The sequence below is a fragment of the Netta rufina genome, assembly GCF_964035555.1.
Source record: "Netta rufina genome assembly, chromosome: W".
In the NCBI taxonomy this organism is placed as follows: Eukaryota; Metazoa; Chordata; class Aves; order Anseriformes; family Anatidae; genus Netta; species Netta rufina.
In genome coordinates this window covers 4,004,549-4,030,317 of record NC_140139.1, presented here as the reverse complement: position 1 = coordinate 4,030,317, position 25,769 = coordinate 4,004,549, and the positions used below count along the sequence as shown (strand labels likewise).

The 25,769-nt window shown below is 43.2% G+C and overlaps 1 protein-coding gene across 2 annotated transcripts in view; it reads left to right on the top strand.

Annotated features, from left to right (window-relative positions):
- Positions 1-25,769, top strand: part of LOC311220797 (ubiquitin-conjugating enzyme E2 R2-like) — a 79,978-nt gene that overhangs the window by 18,113 nt on the left and 36,096 nt on the right. The window contains exon 2 of one of the 2 annotated variants that reach the window (XM_084304383.1): positions 15,032-15,180. The exons of the other annotated variant lie outside the window; for it this stretch is intronic. Coding sequence (XP_084160509.1) covers positions 15,070-15,180 — 111 coding nt within the window. The 5' untranslated portion in view covers positions 15,032-15,069. The remainder of the gene's footprint in view (positions 1-15,031; positions 15,181-25,769) is intronic. 2 annotated transcript variants of the gene reach the window in all.

The window sequence follows — 25,769 nt, the reverse complement described above, 5'->3', positions numbered from 1 at the left end:
TCCAGCATTTGACCAGCTATTGCTGCATTGACTGTACTAAAAATGTAGCCAAGTCTCTTCTAACTTTCTCTAATAGCAATGTAAGTATTACAATTTATAGGTGATTGGACTTGTGTATCCTTGCCAAATTAGAGGGAAGTTTTCCTTGGCGAGTGACACCAGCTTCTGCAGTACTGAAACTTTAAAGTAAAAATTCTAGTCCCTGGCATAATGCAGGTAATTATGGCAGGATTTGTTATTTGTGAGTAACTTTTGCTGAAATAGCAATGACAGAAATACTTATAAGCCAGAAAGGGGGGGGGGGAGGGGGGAAATGAGCTTTTAACCTCCTACATGTTCCTCTGATCCCCCAAGGTATTTTTACATTGGAGAAGTACTAATAACAGATTCAGATGCCTTAAGACCTGTAACTTCATCTTGCACTATGACTAAGGTTCAGAAATCACCTCTGAAAATAGTTCTGCGTTTGCCAAAAATTCCCTTTTGTGGGCAAAGAATAATTTAAGGGATAAAATCACTGTCAGAGTACAGGATGAAATCCAGGTAACCTGATGTGAACGCTTTGAATTCTGCGCTAATAGTGAGCTGCTCAGCTGTTTAGATGGACTCTTCTCTTTCTGTGTCTGCTTTGACTATTTTAACAGCAGAAGGTTCCAAAAAGGCCTGGTACAATCAAAACCACCCTCCTGTCAAAAAGATGCTTGATATAGGGAGCTTGATAAACTATTGTGGGAATAAAAAGGTTTTTTGCAGAGTTATGTTGTTTAGAGGAAAGGAATGTGGTATTGAGATATGCTTACAGTGATGAGAAAACTTAGCAGGTGACCTCGTAAAATGCAGCCAAGCAGAATCTTTGGAACAATTAGGTGGAAATCACCGTGTAAGAAACATTACCACCTCAAAGAGTAGAAAAGTCAAAAGAAATTTGACTTATAACAGGCCGGCAACTAAAGGCCATGTATTGTCTGTGAAGCATCAGATTGTGAACCTGGATTACCCAGTCAATGGGGAAACAGGAGAGGGTCCCGGTAATCGAGGGGGGGGGGGGGAAAGTATATAAACTCTGTTATGCAACTAGTAGACAAGCTCTCCTGCTTGTGGGACGCCCACCATTGCAATCGCAAATAAATTACTACTTCACTGAAATCCTCGCCTGATCCTTTGTTTCAGGCTCGTTGTTTTAACAAATCATTGGCTATGGAGTGTTTCTGACAATTTGGGGGCTTGTCCAGGATCCAGTCACCTACTGGGGAGCCCCACCGCAGCAGCAGGAAGGCGTGCCCCGCTGATTTCAGCGGTCCTGTGCATCGGCGGTGGTGGTTCTGCGGAGAGCTGACAGAGGGCCCGAGACTGGTTAAAGAGGCAGGATCCGTGAAGTAGTGGGGGAAGGAAGAAGGTAGGCACTCCGGGGTTTAAGAATTGACCCAGTAACTCTGTGCACAGACCAAGGTAAGAAATACTAAGTATTGCCTTGGGGGTTGGGTGAGACTCTGTGTGATGTGTGATTGAGACAAACCTTTGTACGAAGCGAGAGCGTGGAGTCCTGATCTGCTGTTCTGTAGCTCCACGAGGGGCGGGACGCAGACGGAGACAGATGAAGCATGAGATAAAGGGGAGAAAGGAAGAGTCTTGGGAAATTTGGTGTATGGTAAGCCCTTGCACAGTGAAGTGCTTGGCAGTGCACCTGCGTTTTCCGGAATTTGAACGTTAGTGTGTGGTACCCTGCAGGAGGGAAATTTCTGTAGCAGCACACTGACAAGGGCTAGGAGAAGTGGCAAAATGTGGGTTCCAGGGGACTGGAAGGTATCCCTGGAGTAGTGCCTACCGACAGTTCTTCCTGAAGAATGATAAATTGGAAAAATAATCTCAAAATTAGAGGAGATGATAAAAGAAGAAAATGGTTAAATATTGTGTATCAGTCTGGACAAAAGAGCCAATTAAGGAAACAGCAGTGTTTTGGCCAAAATACGGGTCTGATGAAAATTCAGCCCTTTTAAATTTGTGTGTAAACACTAAGATTCCTTTTTTGGAGAAGGAGCCAAGTTATGCTCCCTATAATCCTAATATCGCACCGGTGGCAACAGCAGTCGCTCCAGGAAGGGAGACGGGGACTGCAATTAACAGAGCCTAGAGTATGCTCCTTCTCTAGGGACAGTGTTAAGAATTAGAACAAGGTAGAAGAGAGATTGAGAATCTTGCCTTCCCCGGTACTATCAGTACTAACACTGTGTATCCTCTTAGGTGACACCCCCCCCCCCCCTCCTTACCAGCAGAGAGGTTAAGACTTCTAAGAAGGAGATGAAGTTTTTAATTGAGGACCCCATCAGGCTAGCTGAACTATTAGGTCCTAGGAACTGGTTTAACTTCTGCTCTTGAGGGAAATGATGTGTATATGAAATATTTTGTTTATAGGGAAAGAAATGGGAATGATCAAGAGGAGAGCTGCTATACAAAAATGGGAAAGAGAGCTCATCCTCCAGGACTGGGGGTAATAGCGGCAGGTACTTGCCGATCCTGGCTGGAATAATAGTGTGCAACACAGAAATCATGAGACACTTGGGGGCAGAATGAGAAAGTACTTGAGGATGAGTCCCGAGGACCCGGTATTCCAAGGGCTCTTGAAAGTTCATTGTGTGATTAAAGCCTGGCAAGATACACGAAAAATGCTCCAGAAGGTGGGGGGTGGGGGGGGTGTTGCGAACAGTCACTGGGGGACCCTGCTGCGGGAGAGGCCCTGGAGGTGTGTGTCCGGAGGGGAGATGAGAAGGAAAAGCAGAGAGCGAAACTAATGGTATTGACAGTGCAGCAGGTAGTGAGGCAGAGGGTTAGAGAAAGAGGAAGAAAATCTTCAGGGGAAGTCAGGGCCAGGATGGAAAGGAGAGGAAGAGAGATGAAGGAATGGCAGGCAAGGAAAGCTACATGTGTTGCAGCCTGAATCCTAGCAGGGACAGGCTTTGAGAACGTTTTGTGTGGCCAGGCTGGCCACTTCGAGTAGGAATATTCAGAGTGGAAGAAGGAGAGAGAAGGAAAATGGGATTGTTATATATGGAGTGGTAATTCGTGTCGAGAAAATGGTTGATATTAATAAAGAAGGGGGAGATGTGGGAGTGTGGCCATGGGGGTTGGAAAACCCCATGATTGAGATAACATTAGACGCTTAACGACGAGGCCATCAGGAATATAAAAGAGTTTAGAGGGAACAAAGAAAGGTGATTCAGGAGACTCCATGCAGTCTCAGGGTTTCTTGTTCTGCAGCAGGTCTCTTGTTCTCCAGCTGTTAAGGCATGGAAGTTTCTGGGTGTTTGCTGTTGTTGTTACATTTCAAAGTTGTTTGACCAATGAAAAGTTGTTTTGAAAAGAACTGCTGTGGGGAGAAGGGTATAAGAGGGGAGCCTGCCCTCAAGATAAAAAAGGCAACACGATGAAGTTATGTCATCAATAAAGAAGCAGGACAAAGAAGCGAAGAGGAACAGGCTGGCAGAATGGAGGCCAGGACGGGAACAGGCACTTTGCCTCACGAAGATAGGTTCGGCCAGACTCAGCAAACCGCTCAGAGAAGCTCGTCGCTGGAAATAGGCGCACCGGAGCTGGAGAGAAGCTCGAGCTGAGAGAAGCGGACCCGCGCACACAACTGCCTCTCGCTGGTAAGCAGTTGCACATTATGGGGAAGCATACGTCCTTAGGAACAAAGACTGTCCTGGTAACCTTACAGCTCGTTCTCCTTATTAACAGTCGGACAGTTTATGAGCCTGAAATATGGGACCAAACTGAGGTCAAGGTGTGGGACTCTGCAACTAAAAACGACAAGGTTGCAGTGGGATTGCTCGGCACCTGGCGAGCGATCTCTGAGGCCTTAAAGAGCCACGTGGAGCCACAATCGCAAACATGTGGCTTGTCAGACAGTGAGGGAGCTGCGGGCTCCTTTACTGATCCGACTGCTACAGCCATCGGCCTCTCTGCTGCTACAGCCATCGGCCTCTCTGCTGCTACAGCCATCGAAGGCTTTTGCTGTTACGCCCCCTGCTGACCTGGACGTGCCTTTTGACCCAGGCCTCTTGGCCTTCACAAGGAGACAACTTAAAGCAAGACATTGTTGAAAAGGAATGGAAAATGGCGACTGTTAAGTTATGGAACTTAAAGGACTGTTTACTTGGTTACCTATCCTGATTGTATGTATGTATAGGCATACTCGGGTTATTATGTAAAGCAATGTTCTGTATACATGTATTTAGAATGTTTGATGTTTATGTTTGTGTGTGTGTGTGTGTTGGCGGAGCACAGACTCCCCGCACACCCAGCGCTGTTTACTTGCCTTTTATGCTTTTTATAGCTTTTATACCTTTTAGAAATATTTGTTTTATAAATATTACAAAATTCAGATTGACTTGAGACCTCATTTATAACAGGATGAAATATGGTATATAATTATATAAATTATATATATTTATATAATATAAATTTTGTGGAGAAGGTGGTAATGTTTGTCTAGAAGACAGAAGACTGAGTGTTTCAGCTGTTTTCCTGAAGTTCTGTGGATTTATGATTGGAACGGGGCTCATTAATGAAATGAAATAGTAAAGTTTGTATGTGGGACAATTTCATCCTGCCCCAAAGGGGCACACCGCTGCCCAGAGCCAAGCCATCAGCAACACACAGTCCGTACCTCTGTGAGAGCACATCCACGAAGACAAAGAAACAAACAAAAGCCTGCTGCTCAACAGCCGCTGGGAGAGTGAGGAGCCAGAAACCTCCCTGCAGACACCAAAGTCAGAGCAGAAGGAGGGGGAGGAGGTGCTCCAGGCGCTAGAGCCAAAGCCCCCCTGCGGCCTGTGGAGAGGCCCTTGGTGGAGCAGGCTATCCTCACACTCCACCCTCCTCCCCGATACTTTGGAAACTGACCAAACACCACAGCAAGTATACCAAAACTTATACCAGAACTTCGAGACTGTTACTTAGATAATGCCTACATCCCCTTTCCCTGCTCATTCAGCTTCAAACAGCTCTGTCAAATGCTACATACTACACCTTTACCACCTTCAGTAACCCTTTTTAAACACTTCTTTCTATCTTTCTCCAACCTGTACTTTCACCAAAGGCTCAGTCATTAGCCAACTTAATTCCATACCTTTCTCCCTCCAGGATGCTGAAACAACATATCAGTATACCATATTTCATCCTGTTATAAATGAGGTCTCAAGTCAATCTGAATTTTGTAATATTTATAAAACAAATATTTCTAAAAGGTATAAAAGCTATAAAAAGCATAAAAGGCAAGTAAACAGCGCTGGGTGTGCGGGGAGTCTGTGCTCCGCCAACACACACACACACAAACATCAAACATTCTAAATACATGTATACAGAACATTGCTTTACATAATAACCCGAGTATGCCTATACATACATACAATCAGGATAGGTAACCAAGTAAACAGTCCTTTAAGTTCCATAACTTAACAGTCGCCATTTTCCATTCCTTTTCAACAATGTCTTGCTTTAAGTTGTCTCCTTGTGAAGGCCAAGAGGCCTGGGTCAAAAGGCACGTCCAGGTCAGCAGGGGGCGTAACAGCAAAAGCCTTCGATGGCTGTAGCAGCAGAGAGGCCGATGGCTGTAGCAGCAGAGAGGCCGATGGCTGTAGCAGTCGGATCAGTAAAGGAGCCCGCAGCTCCCTCACTGTCTGACAAGCCACATGTTTGCGATTGTGGCTCCACGTGGCTCTTTAAGGCCTCAGAGATTGCTCGCCAGGTGCCGAGCAATCCCACTGCAACCTTGTCGTTTTTAGTTGCAGAGTCCCACACCTTGACCTCAGTTTGGTCCCATATTTCAGGCTCATAAACTGTCCGACTGTTAATAAGGAGAACGAGCTGTAAGGTTACCAGGACAGTCTTTGTTCCTAAGGACGTATGCTTCCCCATAATGTGCAACTGCTTACCAGCGAGAGGCAGTTGTGTGCGCGGGTCCGCTTCTCTCAGCTCGAGCTTCTCTCCAGCTCCGGTGCGCCTATTTCCAGCGACGAGCTTCTCTGAGCGGTTTGCTGAGTCTGGCCGAACCTATCTTCGTGAGGCAAAGTGCCTGTTCCCGTCCTGGCCTCCATTCTGCCAGCCTGTTCCTCTTCGCTTCTTTGTCCTGCTTCTTTATTGATGACATAACTTCATCGTGTTGCCTTTTTTATCTTGAGGGCAGGCTCCCCTCTTATACCCTTCTCCCCACAGCAGTTCTTTTCAAAACAACTTTTCATTGGTCAAACAACTTTGAAATGTAACAACAACAGCAAACACCCAGAAACTTCCATGCCTTAACAGCTGGAGAACAAGAGACCTGCTGCAGAACAAGAAACCCTGAGACTGCATGGAGTCTCCTGAATCACCTTTCTTTGTTCCCTCTAAACTCTTTTATATTCCTGATGGCCTCGTCGTTAAGCGTCTAATGTTATCTCAATCATGGGGTTTTCCAACCCCCATGGCCACACTCCCACATCTCCCCCTTCTTTATTAATATCAACCATTTTCTCGACACGAATTACCACTCCATATATAACAATCCCATTTTCCTTCTCTCTCCTTCTTCCACTCTGAATATTCCTACTCGAAGTGGCCAGCCTGGCCACACAAAACGTTCTCAAAGCCTGTCCCTGCTAGGATTCAGGCTGCAACACATGTAGCTTTCCTTGCCTGCCATTCCTTCATCTCTCTTCCTCTCCTTTCCATCCTGGCCCTGACTTCCCCTGAAGATTTTCTTCCTCTTTCTCTAACCCTCTGCCTCACTACCTGCTGCACTGTCAATACCATTAGTTTCGCTCTCTGCTTTTCCTTCTCATCTCCCCTCCGGACACACACCTCCAGGGCCTCTCCCGCAGCAGGGTCCCCCAGTGACTGTTCGCAACACCCCCCCCACCCCCCACCTTCTGGAGCATTTTTCGTGTATCTTGCCAGGCTTTAATCACACAATGAACTTTCAAGAGCCCTTGGAATACCGGGTCCTCGGGACTCATCCTCAAGTACTTTCTCATTCTGCCCCCAAGTGTCTCATGATTTCTGTGTTGCACACTATTATTCCAGCCAGGATCGGCAAGTACCTGCCGCTATTACCCCCAGTCCTGGAGGATGAGCTCTCTTTCCCATTTTTGTATAGCAGCTCTCCTCTTGATCATTCCCATTTCTTTCCCTATAAACAAAATATTTCATATACACATCATTTCCCTCAAGAGCAGAAGTTAAACCAGTTCCTAGGACCTAATAGTTCAGCTAGCCTGATGGGGTCCTCAATTAAAAACTTCATCTCCTTCTTAGAAGTCTTAACCTCTCTGCTGGTAAGGAGGGGGGGGGGGGTGTCACCTAAGAGGATACACAGTGTTAGTACTGATAGTACCGGGGAAGGCAAGATTCTCAATCTCTCTTCTACCTTGTTCTAATTCTTAACACTGTCCCTAGAGAAGGAGCATACTCTAGGCTCTGTTAATTGCAGTCCCCGTCTCCCTTCCTGGAGCGACTGCTGTTGCCACCGGTGCGATATTAGGATTATAGGGAGCATAACTTGGCTCCTTCTCCAAAAAAGGAATCTTAGTGTTTACACACAAATTTAAAAGGGCTGAATTTTCATCAGACCCGTATTTTGGCCAAAACACTGCTGTTTCCTTAATTGGCTCTTTTGTCCAGACTGATACACAATATTTAACCATTTTCTTCTTTTATCATCTCCTCTAATTTTGAGATTATTTTTCCAATTTATCATTCTTCAGGAAGAACTGTCGGTAGGCACTACTCCAGGGATACCTTCCAGTCCCCTGGAACCCACATTTTGCCACTTCTCCTAGCCCTTGTCAGTGTGCTGCTACAGAAATTTCCCTCCTGCAGGGTACCACACACTAACGTTCAAATTCCGGAAAACGCAGGTGCACTGCCAAGCACTTCACTGTGCAAGGGCTTACCATACACCAAATTTCCCAAGACTCTTCCTTTCTCCCCTTTATCTCATGCTTCATCTGTCTCCGTCTGCGTCCCGCCCCTCGTGGAGCTACAGAACAGCAGATCAGGACTCCACGCTCTCGCTTCGTACAAAGGTTTGTCTCAATCACACATCACACAGAGTCTCACCCAACCCCCAAGGCAATACTTAGTATTTCTTACCTTGGTCTGTGCACAGAGTTACTGGGTCAATTCTTAAACCCCGGAGTGCCTACCTTCTTCCTTCCCCCACTACTTCACGGATCCTGCCTCTTTAACCAGTCTCGGGCCCTCTGTCAGCTCTCCGCAGAACCACCACCGCCGATGCACAGGACCGCTGAAATCAGCGGGGCACGCCTTCCTGCTGCTGCGGTGGGGCTCCCCAGTAGGTGACTGGATCCTGGACAAGCCCCCAAATTGTCAGAAACACTCCATAGCCAATGATTTGTTAAAACAACGAGCCTGAAACAAAGGATCAGGCGAGGATTTCAGTGAAGTAGTAATTTATTTGCGATTGCAATGGTGGGCGTCCCACAAGCAGGAGAGCTTGTCTACTAGTTGCATAACAGAGTTTATATACTTCCCCCCCCCCCCCCTCGATTACCGGGACCCTCTCCTGTTTCCCCATTGACTGGGTAATCCAGGTTCACAATCTGATGCTTCACAGACAATACATGGCCTTTAGTTGCCGGCCTGTTATAAGTCAAATTTCTTTTGACTTTTCTACTCTTTGAGGTGGTAATGTTTCTTACGCGGTGATTTCCACCTAATTGTTCCAAAGATTCTGCTTGGCTGCATTTTACGAGGTCACCTGCTAAGTTTTCTCATCACTGTAAGCATATCTCAATACCACATTCCTTTCCTCTAAACAACATAACTCTGCAAAAACAACATTTTTATTCCCATACCTTGTAAATCTAAATCAAATTTAGAAAACAGCTTCAAGGGAAAAAAATCTAACTTTGTATTATAACTGTTTGGTAAGCACTTACTTGAAGTGTATAATGCACTGAAAGTAATACTGGAGTAAATATGGTTTCTGAAAGCATATTCTAAGAAGGATTTAGAAGTCTAAATGCTGACTTCTGTAGTGTATCATCTGGTGTTTACCTGTCTGTACTGGAAAGATCCAGGGCAAACACTTTGCAGCCTTTAAGTGGCAGAACAAAATGGCACACATCCTATTTTAAATTGCTTTATTTTTAGCCTATTATAGAGTATTCAAAAATAATTTAGAACCTAATGACCTAACGATTCAGTGGGAAGAGATCAGAGCTGTTAGGGCATGGAAATTTGAGATTAAATGTTACCACATATAAAACCTTCCAGTTGGAGCTTTTTGCTTATGTGTTGGGGAAGGACTAAAAGTATTCAGCGAAGTTAAGGAAGCTTCCTTGAATTAGGAAGTTAGCGGAGGCTATTCCAAGCAAGCAGGCTAGGTGGCCATTTAGCTTCTTCTGATAGCCTGGCATCACAAGCTCTTATACTTCATCAGGCTTTATACTGATGCCCCTGAAAATGCTATATAAGTGTCTGGTGCAACTCAGCTGATGACCTAGCTGAAATATTTCTGTGATCGAAGTGCCCTGACTTCACAGACTTACTGGGCATTTGCATCACAGCTCATGCTTCAGATTCTATAGAGGAGCTGCTGCTCTGCCTTATAAACACCGCTTAGCAGTTGAAGAAATGCTGGTTATTAGAGCTGAATTGCAGATATTTTTTGCCATAGTACAGAACTCCAACTAAGCAGCTGCAGCTGGCTTCCTGGGATAGTGGAGCAGGAGCTATGAGCAGATGAAATGTTGTTCCCCTTGTGCTGCTGGACTCATTGACTGGCTTGTCAGTGTTGTCTAATCAACTTGCATCGCAGGGCTGTTTGAAGTAGACAATATTTGGAAGGCATTGGCAAAATCAATAAGATGTCACTTATTTTGTTAGTGCCTAAATTTAAAAAGTGATGATGCAGTCACAGGCAGACATCTTTATCCCTTGTTGTATTTCCTGTTGACTTGTGGAAATCAGCCTCTATAAAAACAAGACTATAACCTCAGAATAGTTATAAAGCAGGCGTGTTTATACAGCGCTGCGCACATGCTGGGTGTGAGGGGATCACTCTGCCTAACTTGTGTACCAAGGGTTACTGGCAGCGTGTCTATATCAGTGGAACAAATACATATTCATTTCATTTCCCTTAAGGCTCTTGCATATTCATCAGGTCTACGAAGAATCATTAACATAGGTTCTGTCTCTATTTGTATGTGTACTGGAGTCCTTGGGTGGTCATCTGGCGTACTCTGGTGGTCTTTTGATGAAGGCCAGAAGTCTTCCTCGCTGCTAATCTTCTTGCCTTTCCTGTCTTTGACAGACTTAAGCAATCAAGCCAGTTCTTGCTGGTTCCATTATCTATGCATACAGTCTTTTACTCCCTTATCTTTGGGGTTGTTAACATACAATTTTGCTAGCTAAGGCCTAGGAATCAACATGCTTCATCTTGTTCCCTGTCTCACTGTGGTAGATGTGGGTCATGATTTGTGTAACTCCCAAGTATCCTGTGAGGAAGGTTAAGAATTCCTAATATTAGTGCAAATGTTGTCCTTCTTAGCATGACATAGGATAACTACCTAAGGATTTTGAATTTTTTGTTATCCTAATGAGTTGTGTGCTGTTGTTACTTTAATACTGACTCTTGCTTTCTAGCAAGCTTTGACCTGACTTCCCTAAATGTTGGGAATATCAAAAGGTCCCTTGAAGAAAAGTGATCTTTTTTTTAGAGCTTCTCACATAGTGGATACTGCACAATAACCTTCAGAGTGAACCTGGGATACCTGCTGTAAGCTACCAGGCAGGAATGTGTAGGAAATCTCTTGCCATTTGTGGTGGCTGGGGGAGTGACAACTTTTCCAAACTTAAAAGCATAGCATGATAAGTTGAAGCTGGATGTGTATTGAATTAGATGCCTTAAAAAAAAAAAAAAAAAAAAAAAGACTAATCCTTACCCTACTGCTAAAACCTAGCTTGATTTGAACATATATTGAATGTTGGTGTTGTGTATTAACTCCAGTCTGTTGTTAACTTTAAAGACCATAATCAGCAGCAGTGTGGCCAAGATGTGGAGACTGAGCATCAAGAAATCTATAGCTGAGAAGGCAGATGCCCTGTTTGGGAGGAGGAAGTCCTTGTTGAGAAATGTTTTTTCATTTTGGCATGTTGTAAGTTTGACTTGAAACAAGAGCATGTGTAATGGATGTTGTCAATACTGTACATGGATTCTGCTGCTTCCTGTGATAGTAATGGCTTTGATTCCCTCTAAATTCACGTACTATACTAGTGGTGAGTGAGCTGTCTTGCTCTCCAGCAGCTTTCAGAAAGCACCAGATTCTGCTGACCTAATTGATGCCAAAGGTGATAATTAAGCTTTCTAAAAAGCTCTGAAGGCAGTCCTATTAGAGTAAGTATTCATGACTGTACTAATAGGTGGGTGAAAAGTGGGAGTTAAAAGGGATTCTCTTATTTCTGTGTGATTGCTATTGCCATGCAGGGGAGGAGAGCTCATCTGTAACTGCAAAGCATCTTGTAGTAAGGAGATGCTCATATTCAAGTATAAGTATTGCCTCTGGGTGTGTTCAGGTGCACCAATGTGTTATGTTTTAAAAAAAAAAAAAAAAAAAAAAAGATAGCATTTTTACTTTCACGCTTCCCAGAAGTTACTTTTTTGGTAACTGAATATATCTATTGATAGCAGCAGTGTGACAATGTCTTTGAAATTAACAAGTTCAAGATGGTAGTGCTTGTGTTGGTAGATGTTAACATAGCAACAGGTGTCTTGGTAGTGAAACCAGTACTGCTACTAGCATAAATGCTCGATTTGATCTAAACAAAGGATAGTTAAGAAAATATTATGGGTACCTGGGAGATTATTGCTAGGTGAATGAATAGTTTGGAAACTAAGGTCAAACCAACCTTACAGTTTGGACTGAGACCAAGGGCTCAGAGAGCATGTGCAAGAAGATGAGGTAAAAAGTTCAACTCTGATGAAGACATCTTGCTTCATCTGGATGACCACCAGAGAGTACTACGCAAGCGCAGAAGGACTGATAAGATAATTAGCATACGCGAAGTGGGGCTAGGCGGAGCTAGGAAATGAATACGCATAGATGTGTTGCAAAACTTAATGCATATGTAATATTTTAGGGTATAAAAGAGAACGTGAGTGAACAAATCGGACAAAATTAGATTTGGGCAGACATGCCCCTAATTTCCGGCACCTAATAAAAGCACCTTCATATAATCATTTTGTGGTTATGTGTCTTTGTGAACGCTAACATTTTGGTGACCCAGATGGGACCTCATGGGCACTGCTGAGGTGGCTCGCAAACTGATCAAGCTCCAGCCGACACCGAGGAGTTTCTCGGGGAGCCATCGGCTGCGACCAACCCTGCTGCTCACAACACACCTCTGGAAGGGTAAGAGAAAAGGTGCTTTCTGGTAATCGGTACTGATCTGGTCTGGGAGCCTGCCGGTCAGACACAGCGAAAGCCACGCACGGTTGGGCTAGTGAATTCCCGGGGTAAGCCTAGGCGTCGTCCGTAAGACAGTTGCGAAAGCGCTGCAGGTTCAGCATCAGTGGTCTGGTTTGGTAAAAGATTATAGCTATAACAAATAGAAAAACTTAAAGGTATTCTGGACGGCAATACTCCCGTACTGCGATCTTCCCCTTTGGGCTGTTTACTAGCACATTGGAAGGAGGAGGGCTTTGGACAGGAGTTACGAAAAGGTAAACTAGTTGATTATTGTAATGTTTGGTGGCCACAGTATGAATTAGAAGAGAGTTGGCCAGAAAATAGAACCTTGCAATACAATACTATCTTACAATTAATGTTATTTTGTAAGCGAGAAGGCAAGTGGGATGAGATTCCTTATGTAGAGCTATTTTTCTATTTGTGAGATAAGCCTAAGTGGCAACGCGCTTGCAGGATAATGGTGGTTAAAATAACTGTTGATGAGCAATGTAAAGCATGCACAGGAGAAAAGCGCTGTATAGGGCATCAAGCATTAGAGAATGGTATGTATTATAGACGGGACAATGGAAATACAGATTTGGAAGTAGCACCATCAGCCCTGTTAGAACAAGGGCAGACTGTCGGGAGAAAGTGAGGATAGTGAGGGGAAGGAGGGAGAAGAAAAAGGAGCAGTAGCTTTGGCTACCCCGGTATCATATAGAACTTGACGACGAGACCAGAAAGGTGCTGCTGAATGTATGATAAGAGAGAAAGACGGAATAAGACAAAAGAAAAACATAATTGCTTCACTTAGACAAGGAGTAGGGACAGAAGGGCCAGTATATGTTAAAGTACCGTTTACTCCAGGAGACTTAGTAATTTGGAAACAAGCAGCAGGAACATATCGGGAAAACCCGGATAAAGTAGCTAGGGTAATGAAAATGATAATTAAAACCCAGAATCCGGACTGGGATGATCTTCAAGTAATATTAGATACATTAATGGACTCAATAGAAAATGATATGGTGTTAAGGGCAGTTAGAGAAAGAGCGAGAGGATATCTGGAATAGATTAGTCCCAGGAAACATAGATCAGAACTTCCTGATGGAAGACCCGCAATGGGACTATAACACAGGGGAAGATATGAGGAGATTGAAAAGGTATCAGGATTGGGTCTAAATAGGGGTGCAGAGTGCCATGCCCAAAACTATAAATTGGTCCGAATTGTATAATGTTAGGCAGGAGAAAACTGAATCTCCCTCCACATTTTTGGAAAGGCTTAAGGAAACTGCAGAGAAATATACTGACCTAGATATAGAAACAGAACAAGCTAAAGCACGATTAGCTCTTATCTTTTTAGGACAATCACAGGAGGATATTCGGAAGAAATTACAGAAACTGGAAGGAGGAGACCTGAGAAATATAGATAGGTTGTTAGAAATAGCTTGGAAAGTATACAACAATAGAGAGAGAGAATCCACTAGGAGGCAGCAACAGAATTTGTTAGCAGTAATTCAAAGTAGAGGAAACCAAGGATTCAGAGGGAAAGGAAGAGGATTTGCTAGAGGACGGGGGGTTAGTATAGGAAGGGGTCGCTGAGACCTTCCTGGAAATCCAGGAGGAAGACTAGGATTGAATCAGTGTGCTTATTGTAAAAAGGAAGGGCATTGGAAAAATTAGTATCTATTTAGAAGAGATCAATTCTCGGGAAATTCATTTCAGAATCAGGAGGCTGCTAAGGCAATGGTGTTAGGAGATTTTAGTAGCTGACTACATACAGAACATAAAGCAGCCAAGGAACATTTAGTAAAGATTCAATTGGGGGATAAGGAAGTAAGGTTCTTGATAGATACAGGAGCAACATATTCAGTGTTAAATTGTTTAAAAGGACAATTAGGAACTAAGACAACTGCAATAATTGGAGCCACAGGGAAGGAGGAGGAACGGCCATTCTTACAACCCCTTGATTTGCGTTTTGGAGCTAAGGAACTAACCCATGAATTTCTGTATGTACTAGAATGCCCAATTCCACTCTTGGGACAGGATCTATTAGCTAAATTAGATGCAACAATAACATTTGAGGATGGAGAATTAATAATGAAGGTATCTGAGTCCAAAATAGGACAAATCCTAATGATCAAAGATAAACCCTTTGTCAATATCCCAAGAGAAGTAGAAAATGCAGTTATACCAATAGTATGGGAAACAGATGTACCAGGGAAGTCAAAACTGGCACAACTGGTAAAGGTGGAATTAAAAGAAGGAGCCAAACCTGTTTGAATCAAACAATATCCATTTAAGATAGAAGCTAGGCAGGGGATAGTGAAAATTATTGACAAATTTCTTAAATATCCGATTTTGGAAGAATGTAAATCGGAATATAATACTCTAATTTTTCCAGTAAAGAAGCCAAATGGCGAATATAGATTGGTACAAGATCTTAGAGCAATAAATGAAATAGCAAAGGACATTCACCCGGTAGTAGCTAATCCTTATACATTGTTAACATCTGTGAGAGAGAAATATAAATGGTTTACAGTGATAAATTTAAAGGATGCCTTCTTTTGCATACCTCTTGATAAAGATAGTAGAAAATTATTTGCCTTTGAATGGGAAAACCCGCAGAATGGACAACAGACACAATGAACTTGGACAAGACTTCAAGAATAGCCCGACCCTCTTCGGAAGTCAGCTGGCCAAGGAACTGGAGATCTGGACAACGCAAGGACAAATACAGGTACCCAGAAGTCAGTGTTTGTTGTTACAATATGTAGATGATATTTTGATTGCCACAGAGAATGAGTCGCTCTGCACCCAAATAACCATTGAGATTTTAAATCAGTTAGGAATGGGTGGCTATAAAGTTTCAAAGGAAAAAGCACAAATAGTTTGCTCAACTGTAACATATTTGGGGTGTGAGATTTTTCAGGGACAAAGAAGTCTGGGTATCAACAGGATAAAAGCTATATGTGCTATCCCAGAACCTCAAAATCTCCATGAGCTAAGGGCCTTCTTAGGAATAGCTGGGTGGTACAGATTATAGATAATGGATTATGGACTCATAGCTAAGCCCCTTTATGAAGCTCAGAAGGCGCATAATTTTATTTGGGGAAAAATACAGAAAGAAGCTTTTAAGAAACTTAAAGATGCTCTAATGAAGTCACCAGCTTTGGGTCTACCAGATTTATCAAAAGATTTCCAGTTATTTGTACATGAAAGACAACGACTAGCACTAGGGGTACTAACTCAGCAACTGGGAAGCTGGAAAAGACCTGTGGGATACTTTTCCAAACAGTTGGATGCTGTAAGTGCAGGATGGCCCTCATGTTTGCGGGCAGTAGTGGCAACAGTTCTCTTAATCCAGGAAGCAAGGAAACCTTGGGAAATCATACTGAAGTTTTTGTACCACATGTGGTAACAACTGTTTTAGAGCAAAAGGGGGGCCACTGGTTATCACCCAGCCGGATGATGAAATATCAGGCAATGCTAACTGAACAAGATAACGTAACCTTGAAAACGACTAACCTGTTAAATCCAGCAGTATTTCTAGGAACTGTTCCAGAAGAAGGACCATTGGAACACAATTGTGTGGAAATAATCGAACATGCTCATGCCAGCCACAAAGATTTGAAGGATGTACCCCTTGAAAGGTATGACTGGGAACTTTTTACTGATGGTAGTAGTTTTGTGGAGAATGGAACATGATATGAAGGGTATGCAGTAACAACCCTGAATCGAAGCAAAACCTTCACCACCTGGAACATCGGCACAGTGAGCGGAACTGATAGCTCTAACTTGAGCACTGGAACTGAATAAAGGAAAGATAGTAAATATTTGGACAGATTCAAAGTATGCCTTTGGAGTGGTCCACGTTCATGGAGCATTACAGAAAGAAAGAGGGTTGTTTTCCTCACAAGGGGCCAATATAAGATATCAAGAGGAGGTGTTAAATTTGATAAATGTGGTACAAAAACCAAAACAAGTGGCTATTATGCACTGTAAAGCCCATCAAGGAGGAACCTCGAAGATATCAGAAGGGAATCAGTTGGCAGATCGAGCAGCTCGACATATTGCTCAGAAGGTGTGGAATGTGATGGCTTTGGTACCACTCAAGGTAGGCCCCACTCGTCTTAATCTTCCCAAGGAACCAAGATATTCACCAGAGGATGAGAAATTAGTAAATCTATAGGCCCAAAAGAACTCTGATGGATGGTATGTAACTGCTATGGGCCAGGTAGTAATACCCCCCTTGGTGATGCGAGAAATACTTCAGACAAGGCATAATGAGTGTCACTAGAGCGCAGAGGCAATAGTAACATTTCTAAAATGTAGCATTATCTCTACACATATGTTAACAATGGCAAAATCAGTCATGTCAAAGTGTGAGATTTGTCTGAAAAATAATCCAGTAGCGAGAAAACATGCTGAAATGGGAAGAGTCAGAATAGGAATAGAACCAGATTACTGGCAAGTTGATTTTATAGAGTTACTTAGGACTAGGGAAATTATTTATAAACTTACAGGACAAGTAGGCTCGTGAGAGCCACGAAAGAAGGCTTTAGAGATTTTAATATCCAACTACAAGCTACAACTAAAATGGTTCTACAAAATCGATGGGCATTAGATACACTGTTATTAAAGGAACATGGAGTGTACGGATTTCTAAAAGATCGCATTGATCATTGCTGCATCCACATACCAAATGTGACTATTGATGTAGAACATGACACAGAACGGCTGGCTAGAGTGGAACAAGATGCAGAACAGGAAGAGAAAGATATGACAACAAGCTGATTGGATAAAAATTTTAGCGGATGGAATATTAGTAATTGGGCTAAATCCTTACTGGAAACGGTAATCATATTGGTAATTGTAGGGGTATTAATTTGGTTAACATTGGTAATGCTGAAAAGTCTGATCCTAAAGAAGACAACATGGAACCAGAAAGTGATGCAGACCATTGCTCGGCAAATGGAACCACATCCTCAATACCCTCCGCCAGCATATGACAATTTTGGATTTCAGAGAGAACCTGAGGAATCCAGGGGTTAAAGATGGCATCCACTCCAGATTAAATGAACCCAATCAGGAAGGCGAATACGACATAAAGCAGAAGTAGTGGATTTCAGATTTACGGAATGTTGTGACAACCCTAATCTTTCTAATTTTCTTGATTATGTTATTGGTGTGTGCTGAGTGTGAGACATTTTAATTAGTTAGTGAAAGCGTTTGCCCTCCTTGAAGGAGTGAAATACTTTCAAAGGGGGGAAATGTTGGTAGATGTTAACATAGCAACAGGTGTCTTGGTAGTGAAACCAGTACTGCTACTAGCATAAATGCTCGATTTGATCTAAACAAAGGATAGTTAAGAAAATATTATGGGTACCTGGGAGATTATTGCTAGGTGAATGAATAGTTTGGAAACTAAGGTCAAACCAACCTTACAGTTTGGACTGAGACCAAGGGCTCAGAGAGCATGTGCAAGAAGATGAGGTAAAAAGTTCAACTCTGATGAAGACATCTTGCTTCATCTGGATGACCACCAGAGAGTACTACGCAAGCGCAGAAGGACTGATAAGATAATTAGCATACGCGAAGTGGGGCTAGGCGGAGCTAGGAAATGAATACGCATAGATGTGTTGCAAAACTTAATGCATATGTAATATTTTAGGGTATAAAAGAGAACGTGAGTGAACAAATCGGACAAAATTAGATTTGGGCAGACATGCCCCTAATTTCCGGCACCTAATAAAAGCACCTTCATATAATCATTTTGTGGTTATGTGTCTTTGTGAACGCTAACAATTGTGTGAACCTTAAAACAAATGCAAGTGATGTTACTTTCCTATGTTTAAGGAAAGGGTGTGTGAGAAATACTCTGTAGCCAATAACATAGACTCAGGTGAGGATCTCAGTGAAGTAGCAATTTTATTTGAGATTACAATGATATGTGTCCCACAAGCAGGAGCATACCTAGTAGTCACATAGTACAGTTTATATACTTCTCGATAATTGGGACCCTCTCCTGTTTCCCCACTGACTGGGTAATCCAGGTTCACAACCTGTCTGATGCTTCACAGGCAATACATGGCCTTCAGTTGTTGGCCTGTTAAATTTCAGATTTCTTTTGACTTTTTATTGCTCACAGTGGTAATGTTTCTTCACTTATCTGACTTGACTTGACACTGTGATTTTCACCTAATTGTCCTAAGGAATCTGGTTGTCTGCATTTTACAAGGTCGCCTGCTAAGCTTTCTTATCATTGTAAACATATCTCAATACCACATTTCTTACCTTAAAACAATGAAACTCTGTGCAAAACCAACATTTTTATTCCCACAGGTGGAGCTGGTACTTAGGGACATGGTTTAGTGGGTGACATTGGTGGTAGGGGGATGGTTGGAGCAGATGATCTTGGACGTCTTTTCCAACCTTACTGATTCTATGATTGTAGTTGTTTGGTGCATGGGGAAGAGGTGACTTACTACATGCCATTTTGTTGAACCACTTTGTCCTTTAAAGTCTGAGAGTTGTTGAGTTCAAGATGTTTGGCATAATTAAAAAAAAAAAAAAAGTATTTTGAGGTTTTGATTAGTGGTGTAAACTTGTAATTATAATTACTAGTATTAATTAGTAGTGTAAACAGTGGGACAGTCAAAGGTCAGGTTCTTGGAGGTACTGGGGGATGTGCTGTATTGCATTAGAGCTAGCAGTGCTGGGTTTGAATCAGTACAATGCACGGATGGAGAATAATTGTAAGGATCAGCTATGCGGCAGTTCTTAGGGGCAGAGTAATGCTTGGTTGGGCTGTTTGTGTGCCTGACACAGAATGAGAGCGGTGGCGTGGCTGGGATCCCTGGCACTTGATCCTTCTCTGCAGTGTATACAAGTGTATTTTGCACTAGTCACCTGAAATCCTGTCTTGGTGTACCCTATGGGTATTGCTGGGGCTGTTCCTAGGAGATGCATCATCTTTATTTCACAGGGCTGTTTGGGGCAGGAAGGATGAAGACTGCTGATCTGTGAAATGCTATGCCTTTTGGTACAGGAAGAGGGGATCTCAGATCTCATCCTCAGCTTCCCAGGCTTCCTTAAGTGCCAGCCAAGATTACTGCTGTCGCTGCCTCTGATGAAAACTGTTTTGCTTGGCTCAAAATGTTTTTCCTTAGAGGCCACAAAAATTGGGACAAAGTGGGGTGGGAGAGGTTCCAGAAAGTGGAGCAGTGGTTATCGTCAGTAATGCTGAGTTGTTAAGAAAGGGCGCAAGGGTGATTGTGTGTTTTTTCTAATGGTGAAAAGTACTTGGAATCAGTTCCTGCAGCTGTCCCCCATGCTCTACTGCTGTTATAGTGCAGGTATTTCTACCACTTGTTCCTTGAAACTCTTTGCAGTATGGCAGTGCATAGTCAGAGATGGTTTTGTGAGCTGACTGTGTTCAGTGATTGCCCTTGCATGGCTAGATACTGCTTAAATTAAAACCATATGTATAGCATAAAGGCTTTTCCTAGTCCAAAATTTCCAGCACGTGACTGCTCCTGTACAGAAGCACAACTGAGGAAGACAAGGAATAAAGCAGCTGTAGGAAAGCTGTTTGCAACTGTTGGTGATTTTGCAGGGTTCTCCCATTCCAGTAAATAGTGTGCTGATCTGACTCTGCCAAGACATACAGAGCTGTAAATGCATGCTGTTGCATGCTTGCTCCACAGTAGCATCTTGGTTATTCCGATTTATTTTTTTTCAGGAAAAGATTTCATACAGGAACATAATTGTAACTACTTGAAACTATAGCTTTGCAGACTACTTAAGGGGAAAGAAATTGTATTTGACTTCCAGTCAATTTGCAGTGTAATTCTCATCCAGAGATCTAACACAGCAGCAGGGTTTATTATATTTATAATTTAAATAATATATGATGATGCTTAGCTTTCTATATATTATTTATTAGGCAGGGAATGCCTTGAGGGCTATACTTTCTGTTTTAGTATATCCAGGTCTTCCAAAGCAAGCCCTGTCAAGTGGCAATTGCTGCAAGTGGACTTTCAGTTGGTCTGCATGCAGCTGTGTAATTTCTGGTACTATTTGAAAAATAATTCAACTTCAGTTCCGTTAATTATTTTTTTTGAGAAATTTTAGTTTGCATATCAAGCACAGTCATGAAATAGAGATCTATAGCTTCTTGTGAAACAAATCTTTCAGCTGCTGAAAGACAAACTTTTCTGAAGTATTTTAACGGTACCCAGCTTGTAGCTGCCATTGCGAAGTGCTGAAACAGCATTAACCTTTTCGACATCTGAACCTTTTAGCAGAAGCTGGCTGCTTTGCTCAGTGCCTGATGCCAGCTGATGCTGCATGTCCTTCAGTTCTTTAAGGGCTCTTACTGGAAACTACATGGCATGTGGGTGGATGCAAGCAGATCTCCAAATTATTTTGGACTTGGCTTCTTGTGCTAGGCTGAAGAAAACATTGTCAGTATTGGTGATTAACAAAAAGCGTAATATTTCCAAGCTTTCTGAGGGAGTGAAACTAGCTCTCTGCTTTTTGCTATACAGCACATCAGTATGCCTTCGTACTTGGGCTGCAGGAGTTATGGGGAGCTGGAGGTCTGCCTCTTCTGGCAGATAACTAGCAATAGGACAAGAGGGAATGGCCTCGAGTAGCACCAGGGGAGGTTCAGGCTGGAAACTAGGAGATCTTTCCTCTCAGAAAGAGTGATCAGGCATTGCAACGGGTTGCCCAGGGGAGTGGTGGAGTCACCGTCCCTGGGGGTGTTTAAGGAAAGGTTGGACATGGTGCTTAGGGACATGGTTTAGTGGGTGACATTGGAGGTAGGAGGATGGCTGGAGCAGATGATCTTGGAGGGCTTTTCCAACCTTACTGATTCTGTGATTTGAGAAGCTGTGTAGCTGCTGAGATCTGTTTGCAGGCTTGCCAAATGGAGTGCAAACAGGAGAGCTTGCAGTTGATCCTGTCAACAAAGTGCATGCTCTGGAAAAGTTGTCTTCTAAAGCAGTGTTGAACTGAGAATGTTCACATATGGAACATACTGCCCTAAAGTTGGTGTAAAATTGCTCAAAGGATTTGTTTCTGCGGTGCAGATTTTAAATATCCTTATGTTCTGTGTGCATAGACACAATTTAATTAAAAATAGTAGTTGGTCTGTCTGTGGGACTGGATAAATCAGGTATGAACACTGCTCCATGCTCTAGGAAGCTTTTGGAATTCTTTATTCAGTTTTGTGTTGGGTCTATGTGGGATGGAGTCACCTTTCCCTGCAGCAGCCCACACAGTGCTGTACTCTGCACTCGTAGCTGGAACAGCACTGATATCACTCCAGTGTTGTGTCTATTACTGCATAGTGCTGGCACAGCATCAGGACTCCTTCCAAGCCCCCAAGAGCCAGCAGGCTGGGGGTGGGCAAGTGATGGGGAGGGGACATTGCCAGGGCAGCTGACCTAAACCAACCAAAGGGATATTCCATAACACCTGATATCACACTCAGCAATAAACAGGGGGGCTCTCATGGGGGAGGGGGCTGTTCCTCCTGAACAACCACTACGCGTTTTGAGGCCCTGCTTCCCAGGATGTGGCCGAACACTGCTCGTTGATGGGAAGTAGAGAATAATTTTTTCCCTTCTCTCTGTGCTTCCGCGCAGCCTTATTGTTTCTTTTGTTTATTTTTCTCCCCATTCCCTTTCCCTTTAGTTAAACCATTCTCATCTCAAACCTCGAGTTCTCTGTGCTGTATTTTCTCCCTCTTCCTCTTTGAGGAGAGGGGGGACTGAGAGAGCGGTTGTGGTGGAGTTTGTCTGCCCACCCGAGTAAAACCACCACAATTTTGTATACCAAATGCTATCTGCAGTCTGAGGAGGACAAGAATCCTCCTTATTGAATCAAGGCAATGTAAAATCAGTAGACAGAGCACCATTTAAATCAACTTACTCGGCATAAAGTGTTTTTGTGGCTTTCAGATGCTGATTGCTGGTAATCCAACTAGAAGCAATGCACTGATAGGCCAGCACAACTGTCAACAAGCTTGTTGGCACTTGGCCTTGTTGAACTTCATAGAGTTGATCTCAGCCCATCCGTCCAGCCTATCCAGATCCTCCTGCAGAGCCTTCCTACCCTCGAGCAGATCGACACATGCACCTAACTTGGTGTCATCTGCAAACTTACTGAGGGTGCACTTGATCCCCTCATCCAGATCATCAATAAAGATATTAAAGAGGACTGGCTCCAGTACCGAGCCCGGATGTAGGCATCTCAGCTCAAGTGCCACGTAGCTGAGGTGCTGGCTTGGATCAAACAACTGAACAACATTGGGCTTAAGTTTTCAAAAATTCATCTTGTAAGCTGGGGAAGCATATCATTGTGGGTTCATGGCTAGCATATAAATAAGGGTGAATTTTCTGTTCTCTGTCACTTCTTGGTTTTGACATCCCCACTTTATTCCATGTACAAACCAGCAAGTCTTGTGCTCAAGTCTCAGGCTTTGTAGATGTGCAGGTATAACTCTTCTCTGAATGAAGAGGTGTTAAAAATTCCCAAATAGGCCATGTAGATGTCACAGCTTTTGAGTGTGACAGTGTGCTGGAGCACTCTGCTGGAGGTATCAAGGGGCAGTGTGCGCATTTGTGGAGTAAGCTGCGACGGTCTCTATAGTTGCAGGTACTTGTGTGTGCTGGTCATGTCACTTAATCAATGACAGAGTGTCTAGAGGAGTCTTTGCAGGAAAGCAGTATGACTCATTCCTGGGGAGGCTTCAAAATAGGAAGGTGCTGCATGGCTGCTGTCACACAGGACGACCTACTGGAACCTACTGGAAGGCTGGGTTTTATCATCTGTCCTGGCATTCAGTTAGTGTCCTTAAACTTCAAAACCTTAAAGGAAGGGTGAACCTGAAAAAGAAGCCTTGAAGAATTCACCAGAAGGCTCTAAATAGAAAGCAATATTTCACAGTAGAGAGCTTGCTCTGTCTTTTAAGTTTCTTAAAATATTTTCTTCAGGCATCAGCTATTCCTACAACTGTCCATAGCCATAGTTGTAGCATCGCTTGCAAGAGCTCTCTTCCTGTGAATCTACCTCTGCCATTTAATCTTGTTGCTCAACTTTCTGAGAAACACTCTGTAGCCAATAACGTAGGCTCAGGCGAGGATCTCAGTGAAGTATCATTTTTATTTGCGATTGCAGTTGTGGGCATCCCACAAGCAGGAGAGCGCCTACTAGTTCCATAACACAGTTTATATACTTTTTTTTTCTCGACAACAAAAACCCTCCCCTGTATCCCCACTGAGTGGGTAATCCAGGTTCACAATCTATCCGGTGCTTCACAGACTTTGAGGTGGTAATGTTTCTTACACAGTGATTTCTGCCTAATTGTTCTAAAGATTCTGGTTGTCTGCATTTTACAAGGCTGTCTGTTAAGCTTTCTAATCACTGCAAGCATATCTCAATACCACGTTCCTTTCCTCTAAGCAGTGTAACTCTGCAAAAACAACTTTTTTTTTTTTTTTTTTTCACCACGGTAGTTAGTGTTTGAAGGCTTTTCTTCATCCACACTTGTGTTCTCACTAAGTGCAGACTGTCAATCTATGATAGATCTTCTCTTTCCTGGTATGACGCTCTGGATGATTGCTTATCTGTCGCTCAATCTGCCACTTTAAATCAAGCATCATATCTGTCGTATGCTTAGATATCTAAAGCTTGTTTAATCTTTGTTCAGTTTCATCCCAGTTCCTTTCTTTGTACTGGTACGCAGTAGTGTTAGAGCTACTTAAGAGTTGCACAATCATACAAATTTGCTCTGATGTTGCTGCAGTCCAGCTTTCTCTGCTCAAACGATTGGATCTCCTGCTGTGTTCTCATCTTGCTTATCCCCCTCCATTTCTCTGTTGTGACCTTGAGGGCCTCTTGACCTGCAGTAGTCTGAAGTGGTTCTTCCTGACTGCTACTCTTACCAGGTATGCCTTCCAATTTAATGTAAATGTTTATGATTACATGCAAGCTGAATTTCAAGGCTATCTGCAAACTCAACTCCTTTGTACTGGTTCTGCTTTTATCAGGTACCTGAAGCCTCTGTACTGCACTGCAGAGGAAACAACCTGCTTTGCACCTTTTTGCTGGCTCTTTCAGGAGGTATTTCAGGAAAGTGAGGATTCTGGCTCTATCTAGATGTCATATTAGTCATTTACACAGTAACTTTTTGAACATAGGTATGAGTATCAATGCTAGCTCTTGCTTTGGTGTTGTATTTTCTCTTGTATATCCATCTGGCCTGAAAGATGTCTTTTCAAGCATTCATCTATTAATAAGAACAACCATTTTGTAGATGGCTTTTTGTCTAGCCACTTATAATTAGATTTTAAATGGAGCATGTTCATTACAACAGGGAGGTGACTTGTGGTGTTCTGCAGAAGATGAGGACTGCACATGAGCTGGTTTCTCTTCAGTAACCATTTCCCTAGGCCCATGCTGCAACTGTGAGGTCTGCATGGTGCCGAGCAGGAAGCACTCAAGACGTGGTTCGGACAACAGTAGTACTTCAGAGCCACCAGAGCAGCTGAATACCTTGTCCCTGTGACTGCAGCAGCAGCACTTTGTGAGCACAGCACCCGCTTTTGTTCAGTGTAAGAGCTGAAGGGGGTCCTCTGCCTGCTGTAAGGCAGTTGTTGCACGTAGGCTTGCAGGAGCTGGTACTGCGGTGGTTTCTGGCCAGCATGTGCTTTGGGCTGGGAGCAGGACTGCTTCTCGGAGTGAGTAGCAGCAGCTTTCTGCCACGAGGTCTCAGTGAGCTGCCAAGTTTTGGTATTGATGTAAGGTGGGTGTCTGCTTTGAAATCATGAAATGAATTAAATATGATTCCAGCCACTCTCCCTTTCCTTAGCAGGCCGAAGCTCAAATCAAGATGCGTACACTTTAATGTTTTGGGACTTATTTTTTTTAAATGAAGAAACAAAACCCACAATCTGAGGGCTCATCTCATTAATTCTCATCCCTTGCTGTGCTGTTTGCTGGAAGCCGAAGTCATTGCTGCTAATGAGTTAAGCCACGCTGATTGTTATGCAGTGAGCTCCAAGTCACTAAAAACATGAGGCAGGGGTGAAAAGAGGTAGAGAATGGCACAAAACTGAATGCTTCTTGAATTTGACTCCTCACTAATAAAAAAGAGGCACTGTTACCTTAAAAACAATAGCCTGGAAGCGAGGTCGGGTATATGTATCAGCTAATGCACTTATTTTAGCTTAAACTTAAACTTGATCTGCTTGAAGCAGCCTATGATAATAGAGGTGATAGGCACATCATTATGCAGTAATGTGAAAGTACCCTTTT